General features: G+C 42.0%; 1 protein-coding gene across 3 annotated transcripts in view; it reads right to left on the bottom strand.

Moving 5' to 3' along the window:
- The window catches only part of PARVB (parvin beta), a 171299-nt gene that overhangs the window by 54839 nt on the left and 104138 nt on the right, over positions 1-12322 (bottom strand). For all 3 annotated transcript variants that reach the window (XM_019515751.1, XM_019515752.1, XM_019515753.1), the window contains exons 4-7: positions 11725-11827; positions 7219-7359; positions 6299-6414; positions 1782-1840 (exon numbers count right to left, since the gene is read on the bottom strand). In XM_019515751.1, coding sequence (XP_019371296.1) covers positions 1782-1840; positions 6299-6414; positions 7219-7359; positions 11725-11827 — 419 coding nt within the window. The remainder of the gene's footprint in view (positions 1-1781; positions 1841-6298; positions 6415-7218; positions 7360-11724; positions 11828-12322) is intronic.

Here is a 12322-nt window from a genome sequence, read left to right as displayed (position 1 = left end):
TGCACTTGCCCTTGTTGAACCGCATCCTGTTCAGATCCACCCACTTCTCTAACCTATCCAGGTCTGCCTGGGTACGGTCCCTGCCTGCTGGTGTATTCACTTTACCCCACAGCTTGGTGTCATCAGCGAACTTGAACAGGGTGCTCTCCACACCCTCATCCAGGTCGCTAATGAAGATATTGAACAGCACCGGCCCAAGGACCAAGCCCTGGGGTAATCCGCTGCTCACACCCTCCCAGGTCGACATCGACCCGTCCACCACCACCCTCTGGGTGCGCCCCTGGAGCCAGTTTGCCACCTGCGTGACTGTGCATTCGCCAATGCCACAGTCCCTCAGCTTGCCCACCAGAATTGGGTGGGACACTGTGTCGAAGGCCTTCTGGAATTCCAAGAAGATAACATCGACTTCCTCCTTCACATCTAAGCTTTTTGTTACCTGGTCATAGAAAGAGACCAGGTTAGTCAGGCAGGATCAGCCTGACACGAACCTGTGTTAGTTACCCTTTGACATCACTTCCCCTGCAGAGCTCTCACAAATGTGGCCCTTTTCCAGCCCTCAGGGACTTGCCCCAAACACCAGAAGTCCTCAAACAGCCGTGCCAATGGCTCCACAATGACACCAGCCAATTCCCTCAGCACCCACAGATGAAGGTCATCTGGGCCCACCGACTTGGATACATCTAAGCCCTCCAGGTAATCCTTAACTAGGTCTGAACTAACAGCTGAGGAAGTCACAGGAGATACGCAGATTTATACCGGCTGCACAAAGGAGTTTGGAGAAAATTCTGACTAGGGCTTAATTTTGTTGTCTGTGAGCAATTTTTGTACTTATATCTCACATCCAGCCACTTATGTTTTAAATAGATAGTGTTTAACATTGCCCCCCGCCAAAAAAAAAACTTAGTGAAATATGCAAAAAACTACATACACACAGACACATTCACACCTTTGGCTCTAAAAAAAAAAAAAAAAAAAAAAATCACGAAAGCATTCAACAATGTACAATGCCTCAGAAACCCAATCACGTCTAAGGAAGAGGACAAGGTTTAAGGGGTGAGATTAATTTTGGGGAAGGATATCAGGGCAACTGTGCTCCTATGTGAAGCTCAGTAAGTTCTTTAGTGTCACCATGGCACCTATAATCTGATTTTTGAAGGTTTCAACTGAAGGACCCCCACCCCACACAGAGTAAACCACATGGCACTCCATTTAGCTTTAAAGGGATAAAAGGCTGAGCCAACTCTACAGGGAGCCTAGGTGAGATGGAAGAAGCTTCTGTAAGCCCGTTGTTAACAAAATTTCCTTCATCTGTAGCCAGCATAGATTTTGAGCCCTTTTTCTTGTGAAAAGCTGGTAAAACAAAGCAATGTAAGCCACTGCGAGGAGTAAAAGAAATATTCTTTTGGGCTCTCAGTGTGACATAAAGTTGGAGAAACCCACTCCACAAGTCTCATGATATTCTGATAGCATTATTCTCTTTGAGTCCCAAAACATCAACCTGTTGACCCTCTCTCAAACACCTATACTGGCCCCTTAGCTTGGAAGTGCAACATTTCTCCTTCATAGCTGATTTCCAATGATAAACCAGTTTCCATATGAAAGGGACTACATATCAAGGCTTTCACACTTGTTTAATCCAATCAAGGAAATCTGTAGCTGTCTTCAACATAGAAAAATTAAACCTTTCTCCTCCTCTCTGTCACCCACAAATACATCCCCCCTCCCCACCCCCACAACACACACACACACACACACACACACACACACACACATATGCTTACTCTGTTGTGGTTGTCAGCTCCTCTGTAACATGAGCTGTCTGGAGAAGGCCTTCCCGTTTCTGGAAACCAAGATATAAATCAGAAACTAGAACTGTAATGAAAGGCAAGCTCATTAAGTGATTTGCAGCAGCCATCTCTTTTCTGAGTCCCAAAGGGCACATGCATTTTACGTAGCTTGTAAAATAAGGTTTTTGTAGGAGTAGGGAGCAAGTTATCTGACAGAGAAGTTAACCCTAAGAACAGTGCTACCTATCAGACTGACAGCCAAATAAATATTTAGGAGGCATATATATAATTACATTCAACACACTAGCAGTTGCCCTCAGGAGACCAGAACCTCATTTTTGCCTGAAACACAAGGGAGAGAGTGAGTTTGCCAGCTCCATCCTAACTCCCCTATGGGTATTTGTTCACAACACAAAAATCAACCAACAATTTCACACAATTGGCAGCTTCAGTCTCCAGAGAGGTCTAAGTCTTGATGATTAACTCAGGTCAGAGTTCAGCTATCAGTATGCGTGGGAAGCTTGCACAGTATAAGACTCTAACTGAGCCTATGAGTCAGTACCTTGATGTCATGACAACAAAATCTACCAAGAAAACATAAGGGAAAAAGGGCTGTTTTAGAATGGAAGCTATTCTCCTTTACTGGACTCCTCAGGAGGATTTCCTCTAATTTACAGAGAGTCAGCGTGGGGTAAGATGCAGGTACAAAGTGGTTTTAAGCCAGACTTAACTGAAACACGGCCTTATGATGCAGACTCTAATCACACTATCACAGCAGGTCCTGGAAAAATCCAAATTAGCTGTGAACATAGTTTGTTGCTACTATTGAATCTACCGGTCTGGTATTTTCCTGACCAAGTACTGAACTAGTGCTTTCACATACTAAAACATTTCCTAGCATGTCCTTCCACTGAGTATGTGGGAACCCTGCAAAACTAAAGGACTCCCTATTTCATTCAAAATGGAATGTTTCTTTTTTCTTCACTCAAAGCTTTGAGCTGCCTAGAAGAAGTCAGTTCCCAAAAGCGGACAACAAAGGCAGGTTTGTCAAATGACTCATGACTAAATTAATTAAGGCTGCTACCAGCTTTAGTTTTCAAGACAAAGCATCACAAGGCTAAAACCCTTCCTAAATATTCCTTGGCCTCTGAATGAGTTTTGCTAACTGAACTCTAAATACTGGGCAACAAATAGTTGTTAAGATGATCTCCAGAAAGAACTTCAATACCAGCTTCTGACTAGGGCTGTGCAAAATTTCGCCAGCTGCTTCATTTTGACGCTGTTTTGACTCGTTTCAAGCTCAAAATAGCGAAATCTAAAGAAAACTAAATGAAAGGCATCGAAACAGCCTTGAAACAAAACAAGGGCAGTCAAAACATTTCAAAAGTTTTGAAACATTTCGAGTTTCGAAGCTGGGCTTGCCTGCAACTAAAGAGAAACTAAGGAGAGGGAAGAGAAAAGGGGGGAAGGACTGCTCTGATATTGACTATGTAGCTAGCCAGTGACTGTGATCCTTCCCTGAGGTCCCTTCCAATCCCAGTGCTCTGGGGGATGGATGGAAAAACATCATAAAAAGCACAGCTTGAACTGAGCTTTCTCTGTGCCTTCACACTTACAAGTGACACAAGTTTTTCTCTGAAGAGTTTGAGGTGCAGTTTCCCAGAAACGCCTGCACCCATCTCATAGAAATGTGGCAGGCTTCATGGCCTTAGAAGGGGCTACCACCCCTGCAAGTTTAATTTGAATCAGGCAAGAAATAACAAAGTTATAGGCAGCTTCGTGCTTCCCCATTATAGCCTATGGGCAAAACGTCAAAACAGCAAAACAGTTTTGATGAAACAAAACACTGTCCTGTCGAAATGGTGAAACAGAAGTCGAAAAGAAATGGTGCTGTTTCACACAGCCCTATCTCTGACCTGTAAGTCCACCTACTGGAGAATTGCTGCAGGAATACCAGACTTCTTATTAGCACTGAGGCCACATGTGCTGCAAATCTGAAAATAGAGAGGGGCAAAAAGGGCCCTGTTTAGGTAAGCCTGGAAGATGACAATGCTTGAGCCACACAAAAAATAACCAACAAGAGCAGGACTTAAGAACTGCCTTTATGTTGACTTCCTAATAAGTCCCTTTCTATTTTCCTGCTTTAAACTTCTTCATGATAAATACCTGATGGATGGGAATTCATGTTCTAAGTGACAATGAAAATCCAGGAGCTGGAAGTTAGCAGGGAGGGAAAGCTCAGGATGTTCTGTTCCCTATCACAGGCAGGTACCTCAGAGTTCCCTTGCCTTTTGTAGAGAGCATTTAGTAATGCAAACATTAAAGAAACTCTGGAAGTGCCTGTATAGCCTTGCTAAGCCAGCACCTGAGGCAGCTACTTAAAGGTTCATAACAACCAACAGACTAATATGAACACTTGTTGCTCTGGGGGACTATGAACATGGCTTTGGAGCTCAGATTGCTGGCTTATTTCACAATCAAAGCAAAGTAATAGTGAAGACCAAGAAACAATCATCCTGACAGTCAATATGAAGCAGTGCTTAATCCTTATTGTGTTAAATCTCCCAGCCCCTGAACTTAGGCTCAGCATCATCTGGTGGTACCAATCATAAAATAGTGATTAAGCAAAAACCAGGTTTCCTCAGGGCTATTCTCTTCCGTTTTCTGTGGAATATATTATATTTCACAGAATATATATATTATTACGTGTACAGCAGAGATGAAAGCTCTCTATGCTAAGACAAGTAAAGCAGAGAAAGACCCCTCTAAAACCTAAGCTTGCAAGACTCTGCAGTGCACACACAAAAGAGGGATGATGAACCCAGATGAAATTACACAGGTCTCAGCTATCAAACACAATCCAGATTTCAAAGGCACGGGACAGTTTGTATTACATCTCTCAAGAGCTCAATACATCTCTTGCTCTAACCTACAGCAAGCTGTTATCATTACATTTAAATTTTACTCGGTAGAATCATAGAAAGTAGAAAATGAAATGACCAGCTGGATCACTAAATGACTACTCAATGTGTTATTTGCTAAGCATAAAAAGCACTAACATCTCTCTCATTGGAGACCACAACGGCTTATCTTACTCCCATTTAACAGATGGGGAAGTTGAGTGATTGATTTTCAGACACTTGTCCTCAGTCAGAATTATGGACATTTGGCATCAGTGACAAGAAATCGAAGTCACACAGCAAAAAAGCAACTGAACCAGATTTTCTGACTATTGCTCCAATACTTTATTCACTTGGCAGTGCTTCATCCTTACAGAATCCATAACAGGTAGATGCCTTTCAGACAGGAACATGAAGACCCCAAATTATAACCTACCTCCTGCCTCCCCCTCCCCTCCCTCCACAAATTTTAGCTTTAAAACAACAATATTGCTAGTGCAAAACATTTTTAGTGTCATTAACCCCAGGGTTAGCTAGTTGGTTTGTGCAACTTTAAAAGATTATATCTCCAATTTAACTTAAAACAATTCAAATATGATAAAAACCCATAATGTGTGTTAGGGTGACAATATTTGGATCTTGGGAGCACTGGATTTGCAGCTGAATGAAGGCTTTACCTGTGGCCTAGCAAAAACTGCTGACCACAAGGCAGAATGATAGCTAAGCCAGCCATTGCTTATGCTAAGTAACCATCTTAATTGTATTAGCCATTTTTCTGAAAAAAGCAGCAAATAAGTCAGTGTGCTATGAACCAGCTACAGTGAGGAATGAGATAAGATACAGGGGCCCAAAAAAGGTGGAAGATGGTACAATCTGAGACTAAAAAACAGATTGGAATGTGAAAAACAACACTTAATTGATAACAGAATCCAAGATGAAAATATGCAAAAAGGTGAATGGTGATAGGTGAAGAAGCCTCCAGGTTTTGGTCAAAGTCTGCCCATTCACCGAAAAGCAGGAGTCAAGGTCTTAGACATGTGCTTATAGCAAAAAGACATGCAAATGAATAAAATGCATAGGCAATTCCATGCTAATAAAGCAAACAGTAAAACAGAGTGGAGCTTGAGATGGGAGCAAAAATGGGTGGAACAGAAGGAGGGACATTGCGGAATTAATGTTGATGAGTATAAACCAAAGTGTACAAACGTGGGGAAAAAACTATTGTTCAGTGCAGCTCCCTGGTTTGTTGGTTTTTTGGGAGTTAGTCTGAAGCTGTCTCCACTCTGAATAAAGTTGTTGCGAGCAATGCGTGCTGGTGTTTGCTCCCTGCTTGCTCTGGTTAATGGGCAATTGGATTGTCGTCTCCCTGGTTGTTGGGCACCGCATGGAGTCAGGGTCTAACAATATGGACATATCAATTAATAATAATAGTATCCATAATATAGACATATCAATTAATTCATGGGTTGAACCAGTTTAAATGAATCCACAGTAGAGATTCGGAGCAAGTTAACTGAATCAATTCCTCTTCAGTGAACTGGAGGTTAAAATTGTATACAGAAGACCCAAAGCCCATAAATTTCAAAGACCATGATCATAATTCCCACTTACCCTTACAACCACCACTTGCACAGAAACATGCTCAGGGAGTCGAATGGGTGCCCGGAAGTGCATGGCCAATGCTACCAGTAGGTGGAGGATGGAAATGAGATTCTTCCCATGGATCACTAAATTAAAGAGAGTTGAAATCAGCATTAGGGGCAGAGGACTGGAAAGGGCCTCCTGGGTCTGAGACCTGTCCCATGAACCCTGTTACACTAACGCTTTCCAAACAGTAACCAAAAGCAACTAGGATTAGAGGTGAGAGGGAGGGTGGAGGGGGGAGAAGGAAAAATTGAAAAACCTTAACTGGTTAGCACAACAATACCCCTTCAGGGCCTTTCCAATAATAGTCACACAAGAATTTTACAAATATTAAGGAACTCTCTCTAATACACTGGACATACAGATAAATATTACCTAAATTTAAAAACATGGAAATAGAGACAAGGGAAGGGGGAGCAGCAGTCCATAACACAATTCAGAGGCAAAGCCAAGAGCTTATTCCAGACCTGCCAATTCCCCATCCACTAGCCCCTTTGCAACACAATCATAAATTTCCTCAGGGAAAAGGTAAGGGGTCTTAGGAGAACATAAGATATGCACCAACATGACTAAGTTTTGCTTCATGAACACACATATATACACACAAGCATATCAACAAAACACAGGAAAGTGATTTAGATAGCACTTGCATGAAAGGCATGTTCACAGAAATGTCAAATTAAACTGGTTATATAAGTGAATCAGCACATCTCCTCAAACTGGCTCAGGTGCATTCAAATGTGCAAAGTCAGATCAAGTTACTGTTCATCAGGATAGATGATGCATTTCTGAAATAAGCAGCCCAAACCAAGGGGCAATCATTTGCATTTGCATCAGTAAACCTGAAGCAATCACACTGAAGCAGATGCTTCCCAGAGGGAGCTTACAGTCGACATTCCACTTGATCGTCCAGCCGTGGGGTCGGAGTAAATCATGGACAGCCTCCAGAACAGTCTGAAGCTTCTGTTTTTGGCCAATTTCTGACTGTGTCACCTCTGCCACATTCAACTTGCGGTCAGCTAGCTTTTCTATATTTAAGGAAACAGACAGAAAAGAAGGACATATCAGACAAGACATGGAGGAAAAAAGCAATTCAGGCTTAGAACTGGTCTGAAATTTTCTGACAGGATGGTATCCCTCAGAAAATGACTGTCAAAAAACAAACATACATTTCAGGTTATGTTTTGAAACAGTGTTGTTATGGAGCCCACTAGACAGGTTTTGGATCTTTCACTGGAAACCTGACTGATTTCCTGACACCTCCGTGCCCACTTGAAGGAATGTCTCATAGTCAGGCATGAGTTTCCAGATTCTCAGGCCAAGCAGCCCTGAGGTAGTACTATAAGTACTGGAGGGTGAGGAGTCAGTTGGATGACTTGGCAGCTGCTAATCAGCAATGGACAGCAATAAAATCAGTTAAATTGACCAGAATCATGACCATTTCAGCCAGTTGTTGTTTGGAATCCTAGAAGGAACCACCAACTCAGGCTGCTCCTCTAAGATCCAGGTAGAGAGCTGGTACCTTCCCTCCTCTTTCCCAAGCCAAGGAAAGGATGGTCAATTCACTGTGCTATTGAGATAGGAAGCATTTTTTTCCATTAGTGTTTTTCATCAGAAAATACCACTTCATCAAAATAGACTTTTTGGTGGGGAAGTAGCTTTACACACTTCCAATTCACTGCTTCCGAGATACCAAATACACAAGTTCAGGAGTAGATATACTGCTAGTCCAGCAAAGACTCTGCTTCTCTTTCATGCTGATACCATGGAGCTGGTGGAATCTCAGCTCCTCCCAGTGGTACTACTCATTCTCTAAATAAAATTTTGCAAATGATACTCATCTGTTCACTCAATCTGTCAGTCACCTGCTAATCTGTTACTCTGAGCAGTTTCAAAATTAGCCAGATAACAAATTTCACCTGTCACATTTCTTTTAAAAAACTTTAATGGTGTTATGAAACCTCCTTGGAGAATGTCTCACATCCATGGAACAATTACAATCAAAGTCAATGAGGGTGAATGTACTGATTTCTCTTGCACACAGAAGGGAACAAGGCTACAGTGCCCACACAGATTAAATAAATAGCCAACTTTACTCAAATACTGTGCAACCCAAGTAAAGGTGGCACCCCAGCACAATGCACCTCATCTCATCTTGTGTTAAATCATACAGCAAGAAGCCAGATTACTTCAGCCATGGTTGTATTGTTGAAGCTATCTAGAAACCACTGAGTGGAGCATGGGATTGGGACCCAAGGGCAATGACTATGATCCCTTGAGAAGCATTTGCAATAAAATCACAGTTCTAGCATGGCAAATAAAGGTGGGGGAAGGGGAGGGGCAGAGGGAGGGGAACGCCAAGGCAGCTAAGCTCTGATCCTGCAAATGCTTACAGACCTGCCTAATTATACTTACATGAGAAATTCCATTGACTTTAGCAGGGATATACATGTACATGAAGTTAAATGCATATTTTAAGTGTTCATAAGGTCAATTCCTAAGTGTTCTACCACCCCCACAACAGAAAGTAACTGACCTGTTATAACAGCTGCCCCCCTTGTGGAATACACAGCCCAGGCACTGCACATCTTCCCCTTACCTATCTTTTGCTCTTAGTCTGCAGTCACACGCCATGCATTCCTCCCTAAGCAGAGATGTCCCAGGTTCTCAGCATCCACCTGTCCCACTTCCCTGCCACATCAGACTTGACTTGTAGAGCACTGGCAGCACAAAGTACTCATTCTGAAGGGCTCACGAAGCAGCCGCTGAAGATAAAGCACCTGGATACAAGGATAGTTTCCTAGGGTCTCCTACACAGAAAACACCTAGCCAAAAGCTTCTGACTGATACTAACGTTTTGGGGAGAGGAAATTCATGTTAGATATGGATGGAAAAGTGGGACCACAACCAGAAGGGAATGCCAGACAGGCAATCCAATCAATGAATCCATAGATTCACAGCCAAAACTTTGTTCATACAGACAGTCTCAAGGAAGATGTCTCTTCTCTGCTTCTTGCACCCTTTGTTACCTGTCAGCTCTGTGTTCCTGAGGGAGCCCTGGCACCCAGCTTGCTGGACTAAGAACTTTTCTATTCCCCACCCAACACACACACCTCATCTACCCAAAACTAAGCAGAAGAAAAGTTTAGCAGGCATCTCGGGCCATACATTCCCCGGTCCCAGTATGGGAGGCCTATTTAAACTTGATTGACTAAAATTTGGTTGCTGGGTTAGGGAATGCTGAGGCAAAAGACCAAGTCAGAAGGGGTATGGGCGACATTTGAACAATGGTTAAAGATTCATCACAGTGTCCAGCCCACTGGAGCCTTGACCACAAATGCTGTCATACTTTTCCCAGGATGACTGGTGGAAGTCCTCCCCACAAAGTTTATGAACACTCCAAGTAATCCCCTTAAGCCTGCAAAATCTGAAAGTCATGCTAAGCTGAGGCTAATTCACAACAGGTAAAATACAAAACACTGATGGTGACTTCACAGTGAGAAGAAGCAATGTGGTATCCCTTCCAGTATATCTTCTATATTCATAATAATTTCAAGCTGGCTCCTAGGTGTCTAATTACTCCTTAAAACTTAATGTTTCTCCTGGTTGTTAATCAGTTTTTTGAGATGTTCCAAACCAAATAAACCCTTGTCACTGAAAAAGGTAATTCATTTAAATTTAAACTGTTTATATAACAGGATTTTCCCTGTCAATTATAGCTTGGGACCCTCTTGATTTACACAATTAAAAGAATGCTCTGAAGAGGCTAGACTAAGGGTATAAGTAAGCTTTAAAACAGCAAACAGTGTGCTTCAAGAGAGAGAAATCTCTCTGACACCATCCGCTGTTGTTCTCGAGAAGCTGGGAAAAACAGATTGTCTCCCTTCCACGATCGTGTTAGAAACTTTGCTTGTCAACAAATCACCCGAGTGCCTTGGAACGGTGAAATCCCAGTTCTTGCTCTCTCTCTCTTTGTCTTTCTCCCTCTTCCTCTCTCTCTTTTTCTTTTTCTCTCTAGGCATAGCTTTCTGAACCTAAATTGTATTAGTTAAGCTTGAGCTAGGTTTCCCCAAATACTCAATTAAACCAGGGTAATATTGTAATTGTTTTGTTTGTTTTTCCTTGCATGTCTATTATTACTAGTACCATTATACATTTCATATACTGAGCAATAAATAACTTTTATAGTCAAACTGGTGGTAACCAGGCATGTGTGCGCATTTGACTGATTTGACTAAAACTGAGTCCTGCAAGATAGCTCCATTAGGGCTAAGGACTTGCAGAAGGGAGAGATACAGATCCATATAGAAACACAAGTAACACAAGCAGCACATTGATAGAATTACAAAGACCCTAGAAACATATCCCTAATAAATGAGCACACCGTAAAGTGACGGGCAATTCTGGTAACACCCTCCTTGTTGCAGTCAAAACAACCCCTGTTAAAGCTTTCCCATTTTATTAAGCTCCCTCAGGCTGTGTTCTGAGGAGTTTTAATTGCACAATAAAGCCATTATTGTTAATCAATGCTTAAAAGCTTGCAAATGCTCATTAGAATACTGGAGAGGGCACTTTCTAAGTGGCATGTGAGGGTACACAGCAAGCAGCATCCATTAAGGCCAGTGAAACTGGCATGACTGAACTCCTTGACTCTATCTAGCTTGCTCCAAGAACAACCCATGGGGAGCTGTTTTCAATTCGCAAGTCCCAAGGACTAAGGAAACAGGCCTGCAACTCCCATTCACATCTCTAATGTTCTTCTGTAGTAGATTTGCCTAATCATTTGCCAGTTCAAGGTCTTTTCATGGCTTCAGAGATGCATCCCATGAACCACTGCACCATTTCCTGTAGTTCATCCTTTGAAGAACTCTGGAAGGATTCATGGGTGAAGTTATTGGTTGCCAATGGGAAAATGAAGGTAGAAGGGAGTTGCTGCAAATTACTCTACTAATTGCCACAAATAACTGAAGGCATCCCTCTTCCTACCCTCTCAGCCCAAGGCACGTAACAAAGCCACCCTAACTCAATGTCACACATTTTCCAAAAAACATTTTTAAAATAACAATACCAAACTGAAAAGACAAGCCATTTGGAATTTACAAAATGGCCCAAAAACTTCCAAGAACTGGGCACAACCAACCTAAAGTAAGGCTCCCTAGCTTGCTTTAATTTACAGGTGTGATGCCATGTCTCCTTTGCTTGTGTGCCTGAGCTGTCCTTAGAAGCTGGTTAGGTATCAGCAGAAAATAGGCACTTAAAAATATTTTTTAGAAACTACATGCTCACATGATCAGAAAAACCAAACAAGAAACCAGCCCTTTGGGCAAGATGACTCTCAGCTTTCGGCTTAATTCTGAACATTAGCAAAGCCCCTTGCTGTAGCATCAACTCACCCAAGAGCTTCTGCAGCACCTGTCCATCATAGAGGTCCTCTTCAAGTTGCTTGACAATGATTCGCTCTTCCACCAAGACATCATTAATCCAGTCAATTAGAACCTGGGAGAAGAGGCAGAACGCAAAAATCTAAATACTGAAAAAAGTCACTTTCATCACAGATGGTAGCTAGAGGAAAGATGACAAACAGAGTCAATGGCATGAATAATCATATAGTCTATAGAATTTAGGCTCCTGCATCGCTTAGCATTCTTTGGGGGAAAAGAAAGAAAGAAAAAAGTTGTTTTACTGTATTCACTCTTTAAACTTTTTAGTGGAATTTAGCGCTATGGCAAGACCTCATAAAGAAAAATGAAACAGTGACAGTGGCAGCCATTTCTTTTCTTTTTTTTTTTTTTTTTTTTTTTTTTTGGAAACCTGGCATCTGAAAAGGAAAAAAATAGCAAAGAATTATACAATTTATTTAATATGCAACCCATAACTTCTCTCCTGCTAAAGAAAGTGAGTATATAATTTCTACTTTAAAAGCCCTCAAAGAATGAGAAGAGCTGCAGTTTTTGTTTGGTTGTTGTTGTTTTTTTTTGGGGGGGGGGGGGG

The sequence above is a fragment of the Gavialis gangeticus genome, unplaced genomic scaffold (assembly GCF_001723915.1).
Source record: "Gavialis gangeticus isolate Ggan-Ray unplaced genomic scaffold, GavGan_comp1, whole genome shotgun sequence".
NCBI lineage: Eukaryota > Metazoa > Chordata > Crocodylia > Gavialidae > Gavialis > Gavialis gangeticus.
Note: the sequence above shows the minus strand (reverse complement) of the source record. Positions and strands in the feature narration are given on the sequence as shown.